A 26,939-nucleotide genomic window follows, 5' to 3' on the forward strand; every position below is an offset into this window, starting at 1 on the left:
AGTTACTTTAAACACTAAAATTTACAATGTTTTATGGAAAGGCAGTCCTTGTACAATGTTTTATCGATTTCCAGGTTTGTATCATTCAAGTACCTAATACATTGTTATAAATTTAATAGGAACTAAAATAATCGAGTTGCTAGACGGCAGTGGCAGTACTGGTCGGCGTAGTTGGCGCACCTGTGTTAGATCAGCTGATTGACTTCCTATTTTTCCCGGGAGAGCGCGTTAAACGATAAATGTGTGGTTCACCCTTTTGCTACAGTGATGCGCTGTCGGTTGGTACGGTTCAATAATACCATAGTCATACTTGCATGTTCATTGGTGAGGTCCAAACCATTCTCAAAACTGATTGGTGTATACACCGGCTGTCAAAAGATGTGTGTGTTCATGTTGTGTACCTCGTTGCCTTTTGTAGTGTGTTGCTAGTGGTTGGTGATTGTTATTAAGAAATTAGCAACTAAAAGTGATTTTGTGCATTTTCCTTGTGGAATTAATGAATACCATTTGTACAAAATAATAATGTAATCTCTAAGTCACAAGAAATTTCTAAGTGAATAAAATAATAAAACAATATTGTACTTTCTTGTACAACAATATAAAAAGGTTTTTGAAGGTTATCGATCAGATCTTATCAAAAAAGGGAATTATACATTATAATTAGCAAAGTATGTAAGCTTGTCAATAACTCCTACAATTTATTTTGAATGAAGTAGGCTGTTTTAAAATTGATAACATCTAAGACCAAAGGGTTTAGAATATCACAATTTAATTTATTATGACAATAAAATATAATTCAGGTAAATTAGAAACACCTATTAGGTGGAATTACAAACATTAAAATTATTGAATTATAATTAAAAAAGGTAAATTAATAAGATCATGGCTGTTGGTTTATAGAAATAAATGTATAGAATTATATCTGTTTATATATAAAATATGACATTTGAATCTAGGGCCTCTCATATTTTGGGAACATAGCCTATTTAAAAATATTTGTCAGGACAACTTTTAGAAACCATTTTACTTACCAGTGTGCCATAAAATGTTTGCTAAGTTAAAACAGTCATGCATTTTATACAAATTAAATTAACCTATGCATCGTTATTGAATGAACAATTTTAAAAAGTCTCAAACTTCTGAAGTGCTATATATGGTTGAGTAACATTTTAAACAGATTCAGGCTTAAAACCAATTTAAGAAAGTATTTGATCTCTGTATAACAATTATTAATGTTTAGCAGCAATGTTACCAGTTAATGTGGCCTATCCAACAATTGCTGTGTTTTTGTCTGAGCATAAGCTGTGATATTGACGAAGAGTTTGGAATGTACAAGAGCGATGTCTATGAGCAACGGTAGCCCAAATTACACTGGAGCAAGTTCTACAACCATGGGCGTCCCTTACCAAACACGAATCCCTGCGACAGGAAATGGGGACATTTTAGACGAGTGGCCTAATAGTACAATCAATGTGTCATTAATATCTTCAGTGTTCGGTGTAACTTACTGCACTCACTGGGGACCGGTGAATCACGGTTATTTCCAACTAGCCAACACCTTCTTTTTCCTTTCTTATCTTGCGCCAAATGGATTGTACGGTATCTTGTACTTAAGATGTACTCTATTAGTGGGCTGTGCTTTTTTCGCCCTTTGGGGATGGGCAGTGCTATGTTCGTTTGATGCATTTCTGTGGAACGCAAATTTTGTTGCTATAAACTTTATACATGTGTGCATTCTGCTGTACCACCTAAGGCCGATTAAGTTCACAAAAGAAGTTGAAGAGGTAAGTGGATATGTGTAATTTATAGTTTTACAATTAATGTACACCCACAGTTATTATATTATAAGGAGATAATCTAATTAAGACATGTTGCATGCACTAGTGAATAATGTAAGCATATGTTGTTATTTGGATATTTTCATTACACATGCAAATATGGGAGAAAAAAGTTTTTTAAACAATTTACTAATGAAGGTTGGAGAGATATTTAGTACACAGTATATAATATTTTTGCCAACTAAGTTAACTCACTCAGTCAGCAGCTATCAAACAAGACATCAAACATATGTTGTCCAATGTACCCATTAAGTCCAATTTATTATTTTGTACTGACTCAGAGCATTAACAGTGTAAGCTATTGTTCTCAATTACCTATGTTAATCACTTTATTATTAATCTAAGAAAGGAAGATTTATCAGTGGCTGTCATTTTGAAATGTCAAACTGAGGATAAATTATTAACACTGGTTAATTTGTACAACACTGACATCACGATGACAGTAAATGTTGGTGTATTGATATATTTGTAACGTGAGAAAGTCCATCATGTTAAAACCGCACAAGACGAAACTTTTGTTAGCAAATTAATTTGTTTGTAAAAATTTGGGCTTGAATTGTTCACAATCAATCAGAAGTATTGTGAAAACATTCACTTATAATAATTCAATGTTTTCTATACTTCTAAAACTTTTGTATAGTCATTATCAAAAAACTCATTAAATATTAAAAAAACCATGTCTAACATAGATATCACGGTGTTGAAAATGATCTGATCATTTTATAACTCTTTCTTTGTTTTGGTGTATGATGCATAACAGCTGAGATTGACAACCACTTTGAACAACCGTTATCTTGATACCTTAAGAGTTATCAACAAATTATTTAACGAATTTATCATAATAACTAACTATCATAGTACCAAGTTTAGTTTGAATGCACCAGAAGTTATGGGAACATAAGAGTTCACCATTGTTTCCTCAATCTTATCGGAAATAACTCAAAACTTTGTATGGCCGCTGTATGAAAAGCTAATGAGATTGTGTTTGGTTACCTTTCTAGTTATTTGGAGTGTGTGTGAAGTGCACTTGTTTGTGATGGGTATGACACCCAGGAAGAGGAGTACTTGGCTTAATACCCTTAACATATATATTACTTAAATGGCGTACAATTTTTGTTGCAAACCTCGTCGACCAGATGGCATTGGCAATACACCACCCTCGCAATAGACACAATCTTGTCAGTCTCAAGGCGGTATTGACAATACACCGCTCTTGCTGTAGACACAATTTTGTCAGTCTCAAGGTGGTATTGACAATACACCGCCCTTGCCGTAGACACAATTTTGTCAGTCTCAAGGCGGTATTGACAATACACCGCCCTTACCGTAGACACAATCTTGTCAGTCTCAAGGCGGTATTGGCAATACACCACTCTTGCTATAGACACAATCTTGTCAGTCTCAAGGCGGTATTGGCAAAACACCACTCTTGCCATTGATGCAATCTTGTCAGCCTGTAGGAGGTATTGGCAATACACCACTCTTGCTATAGACACAATCTTGTCAGTCTCAAGGCGGTATTGACAATACACCGCCCTTACCATAGACACAAACTTGTCAGTCTCAAGGCGGTATTGACAATACACCGCCCTTACCATAGACACAAACTTGTCAGTCTCAAGACGGTATTGGCAATACACCACTCTTGCTATAGACACAATCTTGTCAGTCTCAAGGCGGTATTGACAATAATACACCACTCTTGCTATAGACACAATCTTGTCAGTCTCAAGGCGGTATTGGCAATACACCACTCTTGCTATAGACACAATCTTGTCAGTCTCAAGGCGGTATTGGCAAAACACCACTCTTGCCATTGATGCAATCTTGTCAGCCTCAAGGAGGTATTGGCTATACACTGCCCCTGCCATAGACACAATCTTGTCAGCCTCTAGGCGGTATATTTGATATGCCACCTTTAACGTCAAAATTATCTCACTACCCTTAAGGAGGTATTCTTAATACACCACCTTTTACATCAACATTATCTCACTACCCTTAAGGAGGTATTCCTAATACACCACCTTTTACATCAACATTATCTCACTACCCTTAAGGAGGTATTCTTAATACACCACCTTTTACATCAACATTATCTCACTACCCTTAAGGAGGTATTCTTAATACACCACCTTTTACATCAACATTATCTCACTACCCTTAAGGCGGTATTCTTAATACACCACCTTTTACATCAACATTATCTCACTGCCCTTAAGGAGGTATTCTTAATACACCACCTTTTACATCAACATTATCTCACTACCCTTAAGGAGGTATTCTTAATACACCACCTCTTACATCAACATTATCTCACTACCCTTAAGGCGGTATTCTTAATACACCACCTTTTACATCAACATTATCTCACTACCCTTAAGGCGGTATTCTTAATACACCACCTTTTACATCAACACTATCTTACCAGCCTGAAGGCGGTATTTTTAATATGCTATCTTTACCATCAACATTATCAAGTCAGCCATAAGGCGGTATTCATAATGCGCCACCATCGCCATCAACACTATCTTACCAGCCTGAAGGAGGTATTCTTAATACACCGTATTTGACATCAACACTCATACCAGCGCCATAGCAGTAAATATTTCAAGCTTCAGGGCAGGATTGGAATTGCATTAGCTTTACTCAATGTTGAGAATATTGTTGCCTGTTTAGGTGTATACAGGTTAACTCAAGTATATTTCCCCTTTTATTTAAAAAAATAAATGTTTATATTTTGGCTTGATCATTGTTATTCATGAAGGTTTAAAAACAACATTTATGTACCGGTATTAATTATTAGATATCTCTTATTAATAAAATAGTAAGTTTTAAATATAACCGCACTCTTCAATAAAAGATAAATTGATTTATTTTTGTGTGGATTTCCAGATATCTTTATAATGTCTGTAACACTTAAAATAATTTAAAAAATTAAAATTTGCCTCTGTTCTAGTGATTAATAGAAATATATGCTGTGCAATAATTTTCTTTCTTTATAAAATAGATTCTATTATCACATGTTAAGTATAAAAGATATACATTATTTGTATATTAAAATAATTTCTGCTTTATACTACAATGAGTTACTGTATATTTGTAACTATTTTTTAATATTTTTATGATTATTACAGTTTTGATTCTAACTGTATCTTTCATAACTTCAACATTTGGCATCTATTACAGAAGGTGATACAAAACAATTCTCTTTTAAGGATATATTTTTCAACTTCTGTAAACTTTTTTAATGAATCAATGAAATTTTTAATGCACATGCATATAATGATGCAGCAAAATGTTTTGTTCTGAACAGTAAAATATTGGTGAGTAAACCATACTTCTTGATTCCTCAAATTGAAAATACAAATCTAGTTTTGTACCTTTTATTGGCAATTAGTCTTATGTTATTTCAATAAATTTTGAATGGCTAAGAAATTGAACGCACTTTCACTACCAAAGGACGCTTTTTTTATAAAAATGTATATAAAGAATGTATGGAGTTTTATACAACATAATTTATATATACCAAACCAACCTGAAAGTGGAAAATTTGCATGGTCTTGTGGTAGAGATTACTGACAGATGCTACTAGCAACTCAAAATATTACAAATAAATACTTCACCAAAATCTCCAATTTTCATCAGTCCATTCTTCTATACTATTGCATATTAGATAATAAAAACATTTCAAATAGCAATCTACCCCTTATTAGCTATGAAAATAAGGTTTAGATGATAGTCATAATCAGTAATATACATTAAAAGTTAATTAAGCGTGGGCTTCTCTTTCTAATCTTTTAATTTTGACTAATGTATAGACAATGAGTAAGCTACATGCAGGGTGTAAATTAAGTTCTGATACACCTAGATACATTCTAAACAGATTGAGATATCAATGTATAATCGTCACCATACTTATTAAATTACTGTTTTGGATTTTTTGAGGACAAAAACAATTTTACTCTCATTTTTAAAAGAGGGGTAAAAGGGGGTATCCTTAAAATTTCAACCCCATCTTGTGACATGTAATTTTAAAGATCTAGTCAATGGAATCACAATCACATGAACAAAACAACTCTACGACGATCCTAGCAAAAGTTATGAGCAAATAATCCCTTACTTTGTAATGCCACCTAGTAAATGACACCTCTTACCAAAACTATGCACACCAGAAACATTACATATTATGTAAGGAAAGGAACATTACATAAAGGGATAAGCTGAGCCCCTTAGAGTCTTGCTAAAAGATATTACTCATTCATTGTTATGATATGTATAAGACATTGGCATTGTGCCTACAGATTATTATTTGTTTGCGTTATTTGTCCATAGCTTTTTCTAGAACTGGCATAGAGGTGTTTTCTTAGTGTCATTGTGTTTATATTGAATAAACCTTTAATTTGACATGTCAAAGATAGGGGTTGAAGTTTGACAATTTAAAGTTAACCCCTTCTACCCCCTTTCGAAAGGGGGGTACATTTTTTACCCTCAAAAATCCAAAAATGTAATTTAATAAGTATGGTGAAGGTTGTACATTTGAATTTACCTTTCAAATGACATGTCACAAGATATGGTTTGCAATTTGAAATTTTAAAGAGACCCCACTGTACCCCTATTTGAAAAAATATTTTTACTCTTCAAAAAGTCCAAAGAAGTATTTTATAGGTGTGATGAAAATTTTTTATCGATATCTCAATCTGTTTGGAATATATCCAGACATATCAAGACAAATTACACCCTTTGATGTAAGGGTTGTTTGCCCATAACTTTTGCTAGGTTCGTTGTAGAGAATTTTCGTCCTCGTCATTGTATTTCTTTTGAATTTACCTTTCAAATGACATATCACAAGATATGGTTTGCAATTTGAAATTTTAAAGAGACCCCACTGTACCCCTATTTGAAAAAATATTTTTACCCTCTAAAAATTCCAAAAAAGTATTTTAATAGATATGATAAAAATCTTTGGCTGTTGGCTGTTGTAATGCAAAGCTGTTTAAATGTCATGTTTAAGAAGATGTGTTTATTGAATGAATTTACGTTTTTCAATTTAAAATATTTACGCTAGCGAGCTATATAATACACACATTCAAAATTACACACATATAATAAACATCTGTCTATTTGGTGTACAAAATACCGGTAAACCATAAACCATTTCTCTCCATTACTTTCTTGATTGCACAGTTATGTCATCAAAGATTTGACTTATATGCATGCATTCAATTGTTTTTGTAAAATGTGTGAAATTTTTCGAATTGGGAGTTTTAATGTAACAACTGAGTTTTTTTTTTAATAATTAGCAATAATATTTATAAAACATAAAGGCATTCGGGTGCGGACAGCTTCAAAATAAAGTATCTAGCAAAACTTCAGCCAAATACTAAGAAAATTTATGCTTTAAATTTGTCCTTAGGGGCCAAAATCCAAATGGCTCTGAAACTTTTTTAATGTGGGCAAAGCCACTTGTAATGGACAGATAACATTTTATATCACAACGACTGTGTTTACCTTTGGCTAAAAATAAATATGCAAGAGGTTTTGTTTTCTTTTTTTACACAATCAAATCTGTTGTTTTTATTTACAAAATGTGATACAGCTAAAAATTGAAAGAAAGATTCAATACAACTGCAAGTAGGAGAGGTGGTTGGTTTAGTAGGGAAGGGGGTTGGAAAGGAGAGGTGGTTGGTTGTGAGAGGGGGTCATGTAGGAGAAGGGTCCTGGTAGAAGAGGAGGTTGGTTGTGAGAGGGGGTCATGTAGGAGAAGGGTCCTGGTAGAAGAGGAGGTTGGTTGTGAGAGGGGGTCATGTAGGAGAAGGGTCCTGGTAGAAGAGGAGGTTGGTTGTGAGAGGGGGTCATGTAGGAGAAGGGTCCTGGTAGAAGAGGAGGTTGGTTGTGAGAGGGGGTCATGTAGGAGAAGGGTCCTGGTAGAAGAGGTGGTTGGTTGTGAGAGGGGGTCATGTAGGAGAAGGGTCCTGGTAGAAGAGGAGGTTGGTTGTGAGAGGGGGTCATGTAGGAGAAGGGTCCTGGTAGAAGAGGAGGTCGGTTATAAGATGGGGTCGTTAAGAATATTAAAAGTTGATATTAGAAATTTAAATTAAAACATGTCAATTTAAATTAATGAAAATAAATATCCTTTGACAACCTTTGCAGCTGGAAAGGTAGTAAAATGAAGATCTTAAGAGCTGGCTGTAGTGAAAATCACTTTAAGTTTTACTGATTAAAATGTTTTACTAGATGTTTTTAAAATACTGTTTGTGGTATAGTCCATATTAACTCTCTGCATACAGATTTATTATAAGTAAAAGAACTAATAGTGTATAAAGTATTACATTTCCTTCTTGAAATTGTTAGAAAAGAGTAAATTCGAAAAAAATAAATTAAAGTATTTCCTTTTCATTTCAATTCGAAAACATCAAGCATCCTGTAAGCATCATAGAACTTAAAATTAATTAAAACAATGTTTTATTTCTCTTTGGTTTAGAGGTTTTATATGTTACTACAACATATAATAAGTATTTCCATACATACAAAAAGAGGTTCCCACACGCTTGTGTCTCAAAGTGAAAATTGCCCATCAGTCAGTCATAGATAATTCCCCACTCCAAATTAAAAATGTATGAATAGGTGTTTGACAACCTTAGATGGAGATGGTGTACTACCACCACAATACAAAAAATGAGATTTAGAGATGAAAGATTTATTTAATTGACTAAGAGCATAGTTTCAAGTAGAGATTAAGTCAGTTAAATGATCAAATGATCTAAAATTTGGAAATTTAATGCCAATTTTACTTTTAAACAAACTTTACTTTAAAACAACATTATAATCAAAGGATCATATCACTCTATATGAAATCAATACACTTTAGATATAAATTTTACCCTCACCGTTTTAGATTTTCCTGTAATTTGGTATACTCATAACAATGCTAATATTGGGAAAAATACCAAATGTAATAAAGACATGTCTCTTTGGGAACGTTATATAGCCGTATTTCGGAAATGGTTTAAAATAAAAACTTAAAATTTCATATTTTTCTTAGCCCTAAGAGTGTACCAAATTTTAGTAAAATAAATAATGGTTATGTAATCTAAATGTGGTGATTTGAGATCGGACGGCTCATCCAAAGAATTTACAGCTGTAGTCGGATTTTACTATTAATTTCTAGGCAACTCCAAAATGCTTGATAAAAATATATGATAAAGAAACTCAGACAAGAGTTTCTAGAGGAGCCACCTATATGTTACTTGCTTATGTAGAATAGCGCTTATATAGGCCTAACCTTTGTAATTGTAAAATTACAAGTAGAGTGTGATTAATAATACACATTACAACTATAAGGATATATGAGAGAATGACCCATGTGATCTAGCTCCATTGATTCTGTGATAAATTATCTTCCCCTCACATGTATAGTAAACCGAGAGAGGATAACTAGGTTGTGGTTTTAACTGCTGAGACAGTACCTTTCAGAACCTGAGTAATATAATACAAGTAAGAGATGTAACTGTGTAGTAGAAAATTGCTTTGTTAAGATTGTGGCTGTGAACCTAGAACTCTTTAGTTCTTGTGACACTTCACTCTGTAATTACCCTCTCATTAACTGCACAGTGGCCAACTGCTGCGACAGGCAACTCTCAGTGTCTGAGTATTATATGAGAGGTGTAGTGGTGAGAGATGTAACTGTGTAGTAGAGTATTGGTTTGTTGGGATTGTGGCTGCGAACCTAGAACTCTTTAGTTCTTGTGACACTTCACTCTGTAATTACCCTCTCATTACCTGCACAGTGGCCAACTGCAGCACAAGACAACTCTCAGTGTCTGAGTATTATATGAGAAGTGTAGTGGTGAGAGATATAACTGTGTAGTAGAAAATTGGTTTGTTAAGATTGTGGCTGTGAACCTAGAACTCTTTAGTTCTTGTGACACTTCACTCTGTAATTACCCTCTCATTACCTGCACAGTGGCCAACTGCTACACAGGCAACTCTCAGTGTCTGAGTATTATATGAGAAGTGTAGGGGTGAGAGATGTAACTGTGTAGTAGAAAATTGGTTTGTTAAGATTGTGGCTGTGAACCTAGAACTCTTTAGTTCTTGTGACACTTCACTCTGTAATTACCCTCTCATTACCTGCACAGTGGCCAACTGCTACACAGGCAACTCTCAGTGTCTGAGTATTATATGAGAAGTGTAGTGGTGAGAGATGTAACTGTGTAGTAGAAAATTGGTTTGTTAAGATTGTGGCTGTGAACCTAGAACTCTTTAGTTCTTGTGACACTTCACTCTGTAATTACCCTCTCATTACCTGCACAGTGGCCAACTGCTACACAGGCAACTCTCAGTGTCTGAGTATTATATGAGAAGTGTAGGGGTGAGAGATGTAACTGTGTAGTAGAAAATTGGTTTGTTAAGATTGTGGCTGTGAACCTAGAACTCTTTAGTTCTTGTGACACTTCACTCTGTAATTACCCTCTCATTACCTGCACAGTGGCCAACAGCTGCACAGACAACTCTCAGTGTCTGAGTATTATATGAGAAGTGTAGGGGTGAGAGATGTAACTGTGTAGTAGAAAATTGGTTTGTTAAGATTGTGGCTGTGAACCTAGAACTCTTTAGTTCTTGTGACACTTCACTCTGTAATTACCCTCTCATTACCTGCACAGTGGCCAACTGCTGCACAGACAACTCTCAGTGTCTGAGTATTATATGAGAAGTGTAGGGGTGAGAGATGTAACTGTGTAGTAGAAAATTGGTTTGTTAAGATTGTGGCTGTGAACCTAGAACTCTTTAGTTCTTGTGACACTTCACTCTGTAATTACCCTCTCATTACCTGCACAGTGGCCAACTGCTACACAGGCAACTGTCAGTGTCTGAGTATTATATGAGAAGTGTAGTGGTGAGAGATGTAACTGTGTAGTAGAAAATTGGTTTGTTAAGATTGTGGCTGTGAACCTAGAACTCTTTAGTTCTTGTGACACTTCACTCTGTAATTACCCTCTCATTACCTGCACAGTGGCCAACTGCTACACAGGCAACTCTCAGTGTCTGAGTATTATATGAGAAGTGTAGGGGTGAGAGATGTAACTGTGTAGTAGAAAATTGGTTTGTTAAGATTGTGGCTGTGAACCTAGAACTCTTTAGTTCTTGTGACACTTCACTCTGTAATTACCCTCTCATTACCTGCACAGTGGCCAACAGCTGCACAGACAACTCTCAGTGTCTGAGTATTATATGAGAAGTGTAGGGGTGAAAGATGTAACTGTGTAGTAGAAAATTGGTTTGTTAAGATTGTGGCTGCGAACCTAGAACTCTTTAGTTCTTGTGACACTTCACTCTGTAATTACCCTCTCATTACCTGCACAGTGGCCAACAGCTGCACAGACAACTCTCAGTGTCTGAGTATTATATGAGAAGTGTAGTGGTGAGAGATATAACTGTGTAGTAGAACATTGCTTTGTTAAGATTGTGGCTGCGAACCTAGAACTCTTTAGTTCTTGTGACACTTCACTCTGTAATTACCCTCTCATTACCTGCACAGTGGCCAACTGCAGCAGACCAACTCTCAGTATCTGAGTATTATATGAGAAGTGTGGGGGTGAGAGATGTAACTGTGTAGTAGAAAATTGGTTTGTTAAGATTGTGGCTGTGAACCTAGAACTCTTTAGTTCTTGTGACACTTCACTCTGTAATTACCCTCTCATTACCTGCACAGTGGCCAACAGCTGCACAGACAACTCTCAGTGTCTGAGTATTATATGAGAAGTGTAGGGGTGAAAGATGTAACTGTGTAGTAGAAAATTGGTTTGTTAAGATTGTGGCTGCGAACCTAGAACTCTTTAGTTCTTGTGACACTTCACTCTGTAATTACCCTCTCATTACCTGCACAGTGGCCAACAGCTGCACAGACAACTCTCAGTGTCTGAGTATTATATGAGAAGTGTAGTGGTGAGAGATATAACTGTGTAGTAGAACATTGCTTTGTTAAGATTGTGGCTGCGAACCTAGAACTCTTTAGTTCTTGTGACACTTCACTCTGTAATTACCCTCTCATTACCTGCACAGTGGCCAACTGCAGCAGACAACTCTCAGTATCTGAGTATTATATGAGAAGTGTGGGGGTGAGAGATGTAACTGTGTAGTAGAAAATTGGTTTGTTAAGATTGTGGCTGCGAACCTAGAACTCTTTAGTTCTTGTGACACTTCACTCTGTAATTACCCTCTCATTACCTGCACAGTGGCCAACAGCTGCACAGACAACTGTCAGTGGTCTGAGTAATTATATGAGAAGTGTTAGGGGTGAGAGATGTAACTGTGTAGTAGAAAATTGGTTTGTTAAGATTGTGGCTGCGAACCTAGAACTCTTTAGTTCTTGTGACACTTCACTCTGTAATTACCCTCTCATTACCTGCACAGTGGCCAACAGCTGCACAGACAACTCTCAGTGTTCTGAGTATTATATGAGAAGTTGTAGGGGTGAGAGATGTAACTGTGTAGTAGAAATTGGTTTCTTTTTCTTTTTCTTTTTTCTTTTACAGCCCCACCACCACCCCTCTCCGCGAGGCCGAAGGCCTATTTCGAGAGGCGCTGCTTTCTACTCGAAACCCGTTTTTCTCTTCCTTTACTCCCAGTTCTCCTTTCTTTTCCTCCTACCATGTGTCCCCTCCCCAGACACCCTTGTGTGTCTGGGGGATTGTGTTTCTCCTTTAATTTTGTATCTTTCTCTTCTTATATCATTCTTCTTCTTTCTTCGTCTTCTTACTTCATCTTCTTTCTCTTCATCTTCTTTCTTCACCTTTCTTCTTACTCTTCTTTATTCATCTTCTTTCTTCTTCATTAATTTAATTCATTATTTCATTATTGCCTTCTTTATCTTTTTTCAGATTATTTCTTTTCATCTTTCTCACCTTCTTCCTCCTTCATCATCATCTCCTTCTCCTTCCTTCTTCCAATTCTGGTTACCATCTCCTTAAAGCATTTCCACACTTCTTCATCTTTAACCAAGTTCTCTCTCTCAAAGCTCAAACTCCTTTCTTGCAATTTTTCGACTAATTCCTTGTCTTTCATCTTGATATCTTACACAATCCTTTATTACATGCCAAGCATTTTCTCTCTCTCCGCATCTGCATCTATCCGTCTCACACAATCTAAAACTTCATCAGTTTTTCTTTATAGTTTCCGTGTCCAGTCACCACTCTGTACCAAATAATGGTTAAGAACTTATCTTCGAATTTATTCTTTCTCTCACATCCGGGAAATACTTATACGTTCTCTCTTCCTTTTCTCAGTTCTTCTCTCCATCTCAATTGCCATTCATCTAGCATAATTCTTTCCACTCTTTCTTAGCACTCTCCACATCTCCTCCTTCTTCTTTAATTCTTCTTATTTCAATTCTCATCTTAATTGTCAGGTCTATCGGCAAAATTCCTGCTACCCACCCCTTGCTGCCTCGTGCGACACTGTGGAGTATCCTTTGATAGCTCTTAGAATCATAGATCTTTGCTGCATCGATCTCTTACTCTTGCTACTTCTTTCCTATTCATATCTTCCCCCCACAGTTCGCAACCATACAACATTATGGGTTCAAACACCCTTTGTAAATCACCATCATCTGCGAATCGGGTAACCCTTTCTCCGCCTTTTAAATGCCTCCTGATCGCTCCCATCAGGTTTAATACCTTTTGTCTTGTCCGTGTAACATGTTCTACAAAACCTCATTCTTTCTCCTATTACAACTCCCAGATATGTAGTCTTTCTGTCCATTTTAAAGTCTCCTTCCTTCCACTTCAATCACAGGTCTTCTCTCCATCTTTCCTTTCAGCACAACTGCAACAGTTTTTTGTTCTGAAAGCGCCAATTTGCTTTCTCGGAGCCATTCCATTGTCCTTTCCATTAGCCTATCTTCGTTTTAGCCTCCACCTCCCTCCTGCTTTTTCCTCTCACCAGTATGAGAGCATCGTCTGCATACGCTAGTAATTTGTTACTCTCTCACCCAAATCAAGTTTCAACAATCCGTCAAATAAATACCGCCCAAAGGAGCGGTCCAAGAACCGATCCCTGGGGGCATCCTCTTTCCAATACCTTTCCAACCTTTGTCTTTGATTGTTCGAAATTCAGTTTTCTACCAGAAAAATAGTTTCTGATTAATTTTATTAAGTTTCTTGGACCAATTCCATCTCCTTAGTTGTTCAATAATCCTGGGCCACCACGCTCCATCAAAGGGCCCCCGTTATGTCCATAAAAAACTCCAACAACGATCTTCTCCTCCGTCTCTTCAATCTCATCTCTGGAGCCGTCTGAGACATCAATCGTCCCCACTCCTTCTCGGTATCCATACTGTTCCATACTTAATTTTTCCCCTCCTCTCGTAATCTTCTTCCCAGTCGATTTACAATCATTCTTTCAGCAACCTTGCCTAGGACAGGCAACAGGGTCACAGGTCTATAGGATCTCACCTCAGATGGATCTTTCCCTTCTCCTTTCAAAAAACACCTTCAAGTTTCCTTCTTTCCAGACTTCCGGAAAAATCCCTTGACTGATCATCAAATTCATTGCTCTTAACATGCTTTCTTTTATAGTTTCATATACTCTCCTTATTATTTCTCCTTTTATACCATCTATTCCAGGTGCTTTTTTTATTCTTTATCTTCTTGAACCGCCACATTTAATTCTTCCATCCCAAATTCTCCTTCATCCCCTCCTTCACCATCTTCCTCATATCTTCTCCTTAATTCCCTTTGTCCTTCTGTATCCATCTCCACATCATCTTCTGGTATCAATTTCTCCTAACATGTACTCCATTGTCTCCTTCACACCTCTTGTATTTTCTCCATCTTCCTTTTTCAGACTTGTCAATTTTGTCGCTACTTTATCCTTTTTCATAATTATTTTGTACATTCTTCCCCACGGATCTTCCTCTCCTTCCTCCACCATCTTCTTCCAAAGCTTCATCTTTTCTTTTCTTATCTCTTCTATATATTTATTCCTTTCTCTATTATACATTCTTCTATCTTCTTCCGATCTCGTTCTTTGCCATATTCTTCTTCTTTTCCTTGTTTCACTCCTTCTTCTTCCAATCTCCTCTGTCCACCATTCTACCATCTTTTCTTTTCCTGTGCTCAACGGTATATAGCCCTGTCACAGGCTCTGACAATATCGTTTGCATAGTTCTTACGTATTCATTCACATCTTTCCTTTCCATGGAAATATCCATCAATGACTCATTCATAATCCTCAGGTCTCTAGTGAGCAATCCCCATTTAGCCTTTCTCAGATTGTAGGTTTTCGGTCTTATATTATTCTCTCCTCTCTCACCTTCTCTTCTTCTCGTCAGATCTTCGTTACGTCATGATTATCATCCTGTGGTCAGCCACCAGCTCCTCCACAATCTCCCAACCATTTCACCTTATCAATTTATATTATTCGTCACCATTGTTATGTCATTATTCGTGCTTGCTTCTTCCTCTGCTATCCTTCAAAGGTTCTCCATTCTGTCTCTCTGTTGCCAACTCTCCATCCGCATTATCTCCATAAACTCTTCTACTTTTTCTCCTCTCTCATCGGTCCTCCCACTGAACCATTTCTCAGGATTTTGCATTTACATTCCGCACAGCATTATTCGTTTATTCGTTTCTTCTTTGTATCCTTTCTAATTTTCTCAGTTTTTCATCTATATTTTTTCTTGCAACTGCAATAAAGGCTTAACCACTGTCACCTTTGGTCTCTCCCTCTTCCACATTTAGGCTTACACAGTCCTTATCGTCTCTCCTTGGTTCATCATCACTTCCATTGTTCTGTTTCTTACCAGTATTGCCGCTTTCGTCACACACTTCTCTCACATCTTGATACATCGTCCCCCCACCTCCAAATTTTGCTATACCTCTCTCACTGTAAACGGTTCTTGGATACATAGTATGTCCAGATCTTTTTCCAATACTTGCTTTTCAACTCCGTTGGAACCACTTTAGACTTATTCCGACATTTATTTTGTCCAATCTTAACTTTCTAAAACATTATTCTTGTCCAATCTTAATTCTCATAACTTATACTGCTTAAATATGTTCTAACCACTCCTTTCAACTACACCACACTCCTTCCATCCCCGTGTCTACACCACCTCTTCCTTCCCTTTCGCAATTGCAACAACGCATTCTTCTCCTTTCTTCTTTACAAACTCTTGTACTATGCTTCCGCCTACAATGTCCACATGTGGGCTCAGTATCTTTACAGTATTTCGCTTAACCGCTGCCCATACTTATGGCATTGAAAGCATCGTACGATGTCTATGTAGTCTTTGACTCTACAGCTTTTCTCAGTTTATATAATTTGGTCTCTTTGTCTAAAGGAAATTTCTAATTTTTCATTTCTCCAGCTTCTTCAACAATTTAGGTTCTACAGCAATCTTACACCTTTGCTTCTCATTCCTATTTTCCTGCTTGATTGCTTTCCACAATTTCTATCTTCTTGAAGCCATTCCACCTGTTCTTTTGCTATATAGTAATTTTCCATTAGCTCTTATATATTGTTTCCACAATTTCTTCTTCTTCATTTCCTGTTCTACGTCATAATTCATCAGGTTAGGTAGTTTCCTCTTAGGCTCATTCTACTCTTAGTCCTTTGCTCTTTAGATCTTCATTTATCATCAACATCTCCTTCATTTTCCTTTGTCAGTTTTCCTTCCACCATCCGTTCCATTTCTCAATTATACAATCTCTCTTACTCTTAGACCCAATTTTCTAGGGTCAACTGCTTTCTTCACGTCCTCCTTGACAGTTCACTTTTCTCCATCTTTTCTTACAGAATACAATCCGTGCTTCATTAACTACTTTCTTTACACCACATCACTTCCTTTCTATCTTTTCTTCTTCTCCTTTACAGCATAAGTCTTTCTTTCTTCCTTCCATTTCAACATCAGTTTCTCCCACCATACTTCTTTCTTTTTCATCTATCTTTCTCTATCTCTCTCCAATCACTTCTCTTATCATCTTCATCACTTCTAAGTCTCTCTTCCTTCCTTATTTAATTCTTTCTCTCTCCATTTTTTCTTTCTTCCCTGTGTTCTTTATCACTCCAAGAGAAATTGGTTTGTTAAGTTGTGGCTGTGCTGTGACTAGAACTCTTTTCTTTAGTGACACTTCACTCTGTAATTACCCTCTCATTACCTGCACAGTGGCCAACTGCCAGGCAACTGTCAGTGTCTGAGTATTATATGAGAGTGTAGTGGTGAGAGATTGTAACTGTTGTAAGAAAATTGGTTTGTTAAGATTGTGGCTGTGAACCTAGAACTCTTTAGTTCTTGTGACTACTTCACTCTGTAATTACCCTTATTACCTGCACAGTGGACATGCACTACAGTGGCCAACTGCTCAGTGTCTGAGTATATTAAGTGTAGAAGTATTATATGAGAAGTGTAGTAGTGAGATGTAAATTGTTTGTTAAGAAAATTGGTTGTGGTTATGTGGCATGTGAACCTAGAACACTCTTTAGTTCTTGTGACACTTCACTCTGTAATTTCCCTCTCATTATACCTGCACAGTGGCCAACAGCTGCACAGACAACTGTCAGTGTCTGAGTAATTATATGAGAAGTGTTATGTAGATTGTATGTAACTGTGTAGGAAAATTGGTTTGTTAAGATTGTGGCTGCGAACCTAGAACTCTTTAGTTCTTGTGGACACTTCACTCTGTAATTACCCTCTCATTACCTGCACAGTGGCCAACAGCTGCACAGACAACTGTCAGTGTCTGAGTATTATATGTGAAGTGTAGTGGTGAGAGATATAACTGTGTAGTTAGAACATTGCTTGGTTTGTTAAGATTGTGGCTGCGAACCTAGAACTCTTTAGTTCTTGTGACACTTCACTCTGTAATTACCCTCTCATTACCTGCACAGTGGCCAACTGCAGCAGACAACTGTCAGTGTCTGAGTATTATATGAGAAGTGTAGGGGTGAAGAGATGTAACTGTGTAGTAGAAAATTGGTTTGTTAAGATTGTGGCTGCGAACCTAGAACTCTTTAGTTCTTGTGACACTTCACTCTGTAATTCTTTTCTATTTATCTCATTACCTGCACAGTGGCCAACTGCTACACAGACAACTGTCAGTGTCTGAGTATTATATGAGAAGATGTAACTGTGTGAGAGATGTAACTGTGGCTAGTAGAAAACTCTTTAGTGACACTTCACTGTTACCTGTGGATTGACTGGCTGTGAAACTAGAACCTCTTTAGTTCTCGTGACACTTCACTCTGTAATTACCTCTCATTACCTGCACAGTGGCCAACTGCTGCACAGGACAACTCTCAGTGTGTGAGTGTATTGGCTTGTTGGAATCGTGTGTCTATTTTGCTCTCGGGGACGGGTTTTTCTCCATGTTATTACATTTGTTTATATTGTATTATGTGAAAGAAATTTAAATTGAGCATAATATAAAATACATTGTTTCAAACAAACATTGTTCTTTATTTTTTACATTGGTGGTAGCCATAAATTTTAATTTTAAATTTATTATTTATTTATGTACACTTGTTTTTAACGATGAGAATCAGTTGTTTTTTTATCAGCCTTTAACATTTTGGCTATGAGCAGAAGCGGTGGTTATAAAAAGAATCACATATTTGGGAGTGTCATCATTCACTAATATTGTAACCTATTATACGGAACGTGTTAAACATCGTCCTTGATTATGAGCCTTCTGGGGACTTACACTTTACAGGTGTAGACTGCGATTGATTGATCTGAAACTAGGCGAGTTATTCAATTCACGAGAATTTTCCACGAGAAGCGGCTCAGAATGTTGTTTCTGTGGCCTGAAACGGGCAACAGCTCGTATCGAAAGAGCAGGTAGACAGAGCCGAGCAGTTCCGAATACTACCGACAAACCCCGAACATCTGCTGGGCTTTCTTTCAGGGTCTGAATTTTTGCGTAGGCGAGGGGTTAGGGGAGGGAGGGGCTGATGGGTGAAGCGATGGTTGCGCCTTTGGTGGTGGGTACGCGAACCATGTAAAACTGGGTACATTGGCTGCCCACTGGTCCCGTCCCATAGTGATGATATATATCTAGAAGGATGCATAATCATGGACATTGTATAATGGTTTTATCATTGAAGTTGGAATTCTTTGTTTTCATATCGTGTATATCATTTTAAGTAGTACTTTTAATAATATTGTACATAAATTTCAGGCAAAAAATTACATGTTATTAATAACTGTAATTTTAGAAGTAGAAGTTTTGCAGTGGAAAATAAATTGTTTTTTGCATATAAATTCATAAGTTTTCATGCAGCTTACACGAGTTTTTTTTTGTTTTAATTTTGTAGAGGAATACATATGAATAAACATATAAATGCACTGAATCTTTCTAGTAAGTACTTGGGTATTCTGCCGTGAACACGTTATGTATTTTATCTTTGAAATGTGTCAATCTCGCAAAACGATAAGTTCCAGTGATGGAAACAGGAGAGGCTGAATTGTTACTAAATTATTCAACCACTACGATTGACAATGCACCATAAACTTTGAGAGGATCTCTGGAGGTCAAAGTTGTTCCTGCAGATTGTGTTATATATCACTTTAGTGAGCAATCACCAGGAGAGGACGATAACTGGATTTTATCTTAGAAGTTTTCTTTGTGGTTCATAATTACATTTGTTACCAGTAATGTACGAGTTGTTTATATAACAGGATTTTAGATGGAGTGCAACCAAATACATGCGTTTGAAACACATGTCTACCGTTTTGGCAGCGTACATCGCCAACTGAGGGTGTTTGCGTGCACACGTGTCTAAAGTTTTGGGAGCGATCATCGACAACTAAGGTGTTTTGCGTGCAGTGTTTGCGTGCACACGTGTCTACCGTTTTGGCAGCGTACATCGTCAACTGAGGGTGTTTGCGTGCACACGTGTCTACCGTTTTGGCAGCGTACATCGCCCACTGAGGGTGTTTACGTGCACACGTGTCTACCGTTTTGGGAGCGATCATCACAAACTGAGGGTGTTTACGTGCACACGTGTCTACCGTTTTGGGAGCGATCATCGCCAACTGAGGGTGTTTGCGTGCACACGTGTCTACCGTTTTGGGAGCGATCATCACAAACTGAGGGTGTTTACGTGCACACGTGTCTACCGTTTTGGGAGCGATCATCGCCAACTGAGGGTGTTTGCGTGCACACGTGTCTACCGTTTTGGGAGCGATCGTCGCTAACTGAGGGTGTTTACGTGCACACGTGTCTACCGTATTGGGAGCGTACATCACCAACTGAGGGTGTTTGCGTGCACACCGTGTCTACGTTTTGTATAAAAACAACATCTTTATGTTTGACTTAGACAATATAATTGAATTGAATTAATGCGTGTAGAATTATTAGTTATAATCGTTCGCTACTGTATATCCCACGAAGTTCTACCCTGAATTACCTGTATCCTACCAGTTATCGATTAAAAAGCTCAATAATAATGTAGGAGCCGAAAGCCAATTAACTTTGTATGAGAACACTATTCACATTTTCTTGAAGTTGATGGACGAATTCTCTGAGAAAAATTACATTGTCAGCCGCGCTAGTTAAATGTAGGTGTGGGTCGCAAAGGATGGACGTTGCAACTGTTAAAAACATCATCGATGTTTTCTCAGGTTGTGTATATTTTTGCGTGGCACACTTAAAATCAACCGTGGGACACTTAAATGAAAGATAAATAAGCGTAAGCACATCCTACGAAGACCGACTATTTGGTTGAAAGTGGTTTTTATATCCCGTAGGCTAGCGTCGGTATAACAATTTAAAAGTTTATGAATGGGAGGTACTATCAGTTGTATGGTTCATTACTAGATTTAGAATTACTTGCAACCAAGAAAGTCTAGTCACATACAACAACTCATCAGAGTCGACATGGCTGTTGTCGAAGATCACGATATTGTGTAAGTTATCGAGTTGTAGGATGGCAACTGTAGCTAGTGCCTTCTGTTTGAATTGTAGCAAGGGAAATCACATCATACGGTGATAGCGATTTATCTATAAGAGTTTTAGAGGGTCAAGAGAAGAAAGACGAGATAGAGAAGTTTAAATACTATGGAGGAACGAGAAGATAAAAGAAGAGAAGAGGTGTAATGAGTTGCATAGGTTGCAATCCTGAAAGGAGTAAAATCTGCAGTAAATAAAGGAAATTATTATTAAAGAAGTCTCACAAGTGTTTAATGATACTAAAATGCAGTAGCACCAGGAAAAAGCATGGTTAAAAGTATTAAAGACATAAACAATGACAAAAAATGAAAACATTTATTTCAAAAAGGGTGCAATCATGGAAAATCAAAACCAAACGTGGGGTCAGTAGTTGAAGACTCAAATAAGTCTATTCCTTAACAATTTTTTTCTTGTAGTAAGAACATTCTAAAGTATTGAGATAATAGTGTTCGAACACTTGTGTGTGTGTTTTTTTTATAAAGAAAATATTGTGTAGCCTACGTAAGACATGAACAAAGCGAGGGCGCGAATAAATTTCAACTCAAGTTGGGTGTCAGTTATGGAGGGCTTACAGACTGGTACATAAATTAAATGAAGTCCCATCAGTGATCAGGATGTAAACAGGCCAAATGTTGTAAAAAAGGACCCTATTTTCCAACTAAAATTGAAAATAAATAACTACCTTGTATGTATCAGTTGAGTTACAAGGCAGAAGGGGCGTGATCGATAAACAAGAGGTACAACAACGGAGAACCGCCTCGCCTACCTAAACCGATGCAGCCATGGTCAACATCATCAGTGGTTAATTTTCCGTGGGCAATTCAGAAACTAAATAATACAGTAGATTCATGACCGATGTTGTCGGACGGTCAAATAATATTAAATGTCAAAAAAATGTTTTGATAGGTTTTGATATTTTTAATCCTTTTGATACTCTCAAATTTCGATCTCCACTAAAACTAGCACGGTTCAAATGAATTCGTTGTTCAGGGCAAATTGGTCGTTCAGGTTTCTGAATGCTACCTTGAGCATTGATCTAATTTTTGCTTCAATTATTCAATGATTAAGGTAAATCTTAAACAGTTTTGGACTGCTGTATTTTATTTATTCAGATACGGTAGGCAACTTCTCTTTTGAGAAGGATTGTCAGGATATTTGCCATCGTTCTGTGTTTTAACAGACCAGTATTTCAAGGGAACAGGATATTCCGGACATTTGCCATCGTTCAGTGATACACAAAATCAGTAACACTACTTTACGAGATCTGCAATCTAATGTCTGCTTCAAGTGAATAACTAATCTAACACGTCCACAATCCAGGTTAAAACAAACCGGAACTTTGTGACACGCATAAGTCGGGAATCACAACCACCATGTCGTGTGTCAACTCCTTGCTCACTAACTCTAAAGCACGCACTTAATAAAAACCAAACCACACTAATTATTAATGAACTGCAGAATACAGGTCACAATGGGTCTGCACTCACCGACCAACCACATGGAACTGACCGGAGGTCAGTAGTACATGGTGATCGTCACGGCAGTAACAAGATGGCGGCCAAAACCCTTGTTTCCTTCACAATTCTTCATCGTCACATACAAACTTCAAACAAAAGACTACTATGGCTCAGGAGAATTTACTTCTGGCTGGTCGTACGTTCCAGCTGAACCTATACTGGGTACAGTAATAATCGATGTGTCAATTAAATTGGGTAACTTTATGGATGTCCAGAATCGGCACATCACTAACCGAAAATGTCGAGATTCTGGGGTGCAAGGGTAGATCGATAGGTCTAGTCTACTGCGAGGGATGACTGTTGGAGTTGGTGCGGCTTCCTAAGTGTCAAAGGTTCTTGCCAGCCTATACATAAGGACGTGCTTGTGTTACCCTCTTTCTGCTTTGATGGAGAGCTGGCTTCCCCTTTTTCTGGGGAGACATGAATGACATTAGTATCCTAAATTCTTCTTGGATCTTTTTTGACAGGTGGGGCCCTTACACCCAACCTTACCCATCCAGAATATCCTGTCACAACGGTAGCAACGCAAAGGTCCTTTTAGGACTATTTGCAATTTCTTAGCTTCTTGCTCTAAGAGAACAAAAAAGGACTAATATTTTCGTTGTACTTTTGTTTGGACGAGATAGCAAAACGTCCTGTTACCTTCTTAATCCTGCCATTTTCCAAAAGATCTTTGAACGACGAATTTGTCACGTCTACTGAGCTGCGGGACCTTTAACTAGTCGGGTGATTATACACAGCCCACACGAAAACGAGCAAACCGCCGGTAGATTCAACGCTCTTAGATCGAAACAGTTGCTGATCAATGAATAGTAAAATGTCCTTCGAGTGTCTCATTACTCAAATCCGATCTCTCTTCAACGCCGCGACCGTCTCTATTCCTCATGAGAATGTTCCACCATCATCGGCAATCTGAAACCGATGACTCATGAGATTCCGTCATGACTCGTAAATACTGTCGAGATATAACGACAAATCACGTACACCAGAGGAAATCTCACTCCTGACACTTGAGAAAGTGGAGTTCACCACCGTTTATGATGACAAAATTCTCATACCAAACATCTGAGAAAAAATATCTCTACAACATACATTGCAAGAGTAGATTTAAAGGTACGCTAGGAGAAATAATAACACAACCAAAATATTGGCGACAAAGTTTTGAATATAAAGTATCACAGTATGTGGGTCTTTCAATGCCTTGGCAGCAACAAGTCCTTTGACCCATCATTAGAAGTAACGAGACCGACCAGAGATCCCGCTCTGAATCCGGAATCTGGAAATCTTTCCCGAGATGTTCAATCGAATCATCTGTCCCTGCCGAATCAAAAGTTATATGCTTGACTGTTATTAAGTGTGGGGAACTTGTATTTATTAAAAAACAGTACTGAAATTGTGGTTAAAAACAAGGTTATTTAGAAAATTCCCCAGGTCATCACAATCAAACATGAAGAAATTTTTGAACCGGCAATTATTGTGTTAGAATTTTCACACAATCTAAACTTCATCAGTTTTTCTTTATAGTTTCCGTGTCCAGTCACACTCTGTACCAAATAATGGTTAAGACTTATCTTCGAATTTATTCTTTCTCTCACATCCGGGAAATACTTATACGTCTCTCTTCCTTTCTCAGTTCTCTCCCATCTCAATTGCCATTCATCTAGCATAATTTCTTTCCACTCTTTCTTAGCACTCTCCACATCTCCTCCTTCTTCTTTAATTCTTCTTATTTCAATTCTCATCTTAATTGTCAGGTCTATCGGCAAAATTCCTGCTACCACCCTTGCTGCCTCGTGCGACACTGTGGAGTATCCTTTGATAGCTCTTAGAATCATAGATCTTTGCATCGATCTTACTCTTGCTACTTCTTTCCTATTCATATCTTCCCCCCACAGTTCGCAACCATACAACATTATGGGTTCAAACACCCCTTTGTAAATCACCATCATCTGCGAATCGGGTAACCCTTTCTCCGCCTTTAAATGCCTCCTGATCGCTCCCATCAGGTTTAATACCTTTTGTCTTGTCCGTGTAACATGTTCTACAAACCTCATTCTTTCTCCTATTACAACTCCCAGATATGTAGTCTTTCTGTCCATTTTAAGTCTCCTTCCTTCCACTTCAATCACAGGTCTTCTCTCCATCTTTCCTTTCAGCACAACTGCAACAGTTTTTTGTTCTGAAAGCGCCAATTTGCTTTCTCGGAGCCATTCCATTGTCCTTTCCATAGCTATCTTCGTTTTAGCCTCCACCTCCCTCCTGCTTTTTCCTCTCACCAGTATGAGAGCATCGTCTGCATACGCTAGTATTTGTACTCTCTCACCCAAATCAAGTTTCAACAATCCGTCAAATAATACCGCCCAAAGGAGCGGTCCAAGAACCGATCCCTGGGGGCATCCTCTTTCCAATACCTTTCCAACCTTTGTCTTTGATTGTTCGAAATTCAGTTTTCTACCAGAAAAATAGTTTCTGATTAATTTTATTAAGTTTCTTGGACAATTCCATCTCCTTAGTTGTTCAATAATCCTGGGCCACCACGCTCCATCAAAGGCCCCCGTTATGTCCATAAAAACTCCAACAACGATCTTCTCCTCCGTCTCTTCAATCTCATCTCTGAGCCGTCTGAGGACATCAATCGTCCCCACTCCTTCTCGGTATCCATACTGTTCCATACTTAATTTTCCCTCCTCTCGTAATCTTCTTCCCAGTCGATTTACAATCATTCTTTCAGCAACCTTGCCTAGGACAGGCAACAGGGTCACAGGTCTATAGGATCTCACCTCAGATGGATCTTTCCCTTCTCCTTTCAAAAACACCTTCAAGTTTCCTTCTTTCCAGACTTCCGGAAAAATCCCTTGACTGATCATCAAATTCATTGCTCTTAACATGCTTTCTTTTATAGTTTCATATACTCTCCTTATTATTTCTCCTTTTTATACCATCTATTCCAGGTGCTTTTTTATTCTTTATCTTCTTGACCGCCACATTTAATTCTTCCATCCCAAATTCTCCTTCATCCCCTCCTTCACCATCTTCCTCATATCTTCTCCTTAATTCCCTTTGTCCTTCTGTATCCATCTCCACATCATCTTCTGGTATCAATTTCTCCAACATGTACTCCATTGTCTCCTTCACACCTCTTGTATATTCTCCATCTTCCTTTTTCAGACTTGTCAATTTTGTCGCTACTTTATCCTTTTTCATAATTATTTTGTACATTCTTCCCCACGGATCTTCCTCTCCTTCCTCCACCATCTTCTTCCAAAGCTTCATCTTTTCTTTTCTTATCTCTTCTATATATTTATTCCTTTCTCTATTATACATTCTTCTATCTTCTTCCGATCTCGTTCTTTGCCATATTCTTCTTCTTTTCCTTGTTTCACTCCTTCTTCTTCCAATCTCCTCTGTCCACCATTCTACCATCTTTTCTTTTCCTGTGCTCAACGGTATAGCCCTGTCACAGGCTCTGACAATATCCGTTTGCATAGTTCTTACGTATTCATTCACATCTTTCCTTTCCATGGAAATATCCATCAATGACTCATTCATAATCCTCAGGTCTCTAGTGAGCAATCCCCATTTAGCCTTTCTCAGATTGTAGGTTTTCGGTCTTATATTATTCTCTCCTCTCTCACCTTCTCTTCTTCTCGTCAGATCTTCGTACGTCATGATTATCATCCTGTGGTCAGCCACCAGCTCCTCCACAATCTCCCAACCATTCACCTTATCAATTATATTATTCGTCACCATTGTTATGTCAATATTCGTGCTTCTTCCTCTGCTATCCTCAAAGGTTCTCCATTCTGTCTCTCTGTTGCAACTCTCCATCCGCATTATCTCCATAAACTCTTCTACTTTTTCTCCTCTCTCATCGGTCCTCCCACTGAACCATTTCTCAGATTTTGCATTTACATCCGCACAGCATATTATTCGTCTTTCTCTTCTTTGTATCCTTTCTAATTTTCTCAGTTTTTCATCTATATTTTCTGCAGGACTGCAATAAAGGCTTACCACTGTCACCTTTGTCTCTCCCTCTTCCACATTTAGGCTTACACAGTCCTTATCCGTCTCTCCTTGGTTCATCATCACTTCCATTGTTCTGTTTCTTACCAGTATTGCCGCTTTCGTCACACCTTCTCTCACATCTTGATACATCGTCCCCCCACCTCCAAATTTTGCTATACCTCTCACTGTAAACGGTTCTTGGATACATAGTATGTCCAGATCTTTTTCCAATACTTGCTTTTCAACTCCGTTGGACCACTTTAGACTTCTTCCGACATTTATTTGTCCAATCTTAATTCTCATAACTTATACTGCTTAAATATGTTCTAACCACTCTTTCATACACACCACACTCCTTCCATCTCACCGTGTGTCCACCACCACCTCTTCCTTCCCTTTCGCAATTGCAACAACGCATTCTTTCCTTTCCTTCTTTACAATCTCTTGTACTATGCTTCCCGCTACAATGTCCACATGTGGGCTCAGTATCTTTACAGTATTTCGCTACGTGCCCATACCTTTGGCATTGAAAGCATCGTACGATGTCTATGTAGTCTTTGACTCTACAGCTTCTCCAGTTTATGTATATTCTGTCTCTTTGTCTAAGGAAATTTCTAATTTTTCCTGTA

General features: G+C 37.7%; 1 protein-coding gene across 11 annotated transcripts in view; it reads left to right on the forward strand.

Moving 5' to 3' along the window:
* Nucleotides 1-273: 273 nt before the first annotated feature.
* Nucleotides 274-26,939, forward strand: part of LOC124360855 (popeye domain-containing protein 3-like) — a 166,717-nt gene continuing 140,051 nt past the window's right edge. For 2 of the 11 annotated variants that reach the window (XR_006922283.1, XM_046814817.1), the window contains exon 1: nucleotides 275-1,784. Coding sequence is in view for 10 of the 11 variants with exons in the window: in XM_046814817.1 (XP_046670773.1) it covers nucleotides 1,341-1,784 (444 nt within the window). In the remaining variant the exon portion in view is untranslated. Of the gene's footprint in view, nucleotides 1,785-26,939 lie in introns of all 11 variants that reach the window. The other 9 variants (XM_046814809.1, XM_046814807.1, XM_046814813.1 and 6 more) reach the window with 9 other exon arrangements.

Source organism: Homalodisca vitripennis, chromosome 4, assembly GCF_021130785.1.
Source record: "Homalodisca vitripennis isolate AUS2020 chromosome 4, UT_GWSS_2.1, whole genome shotgun sequence".
Lineage (NCBI taxonomy): Eukaryota > Metazoa > Arthropoda > Insecta > Hemiptera > Cicadellidae > Homalodisca > Homalodisca vitripennis.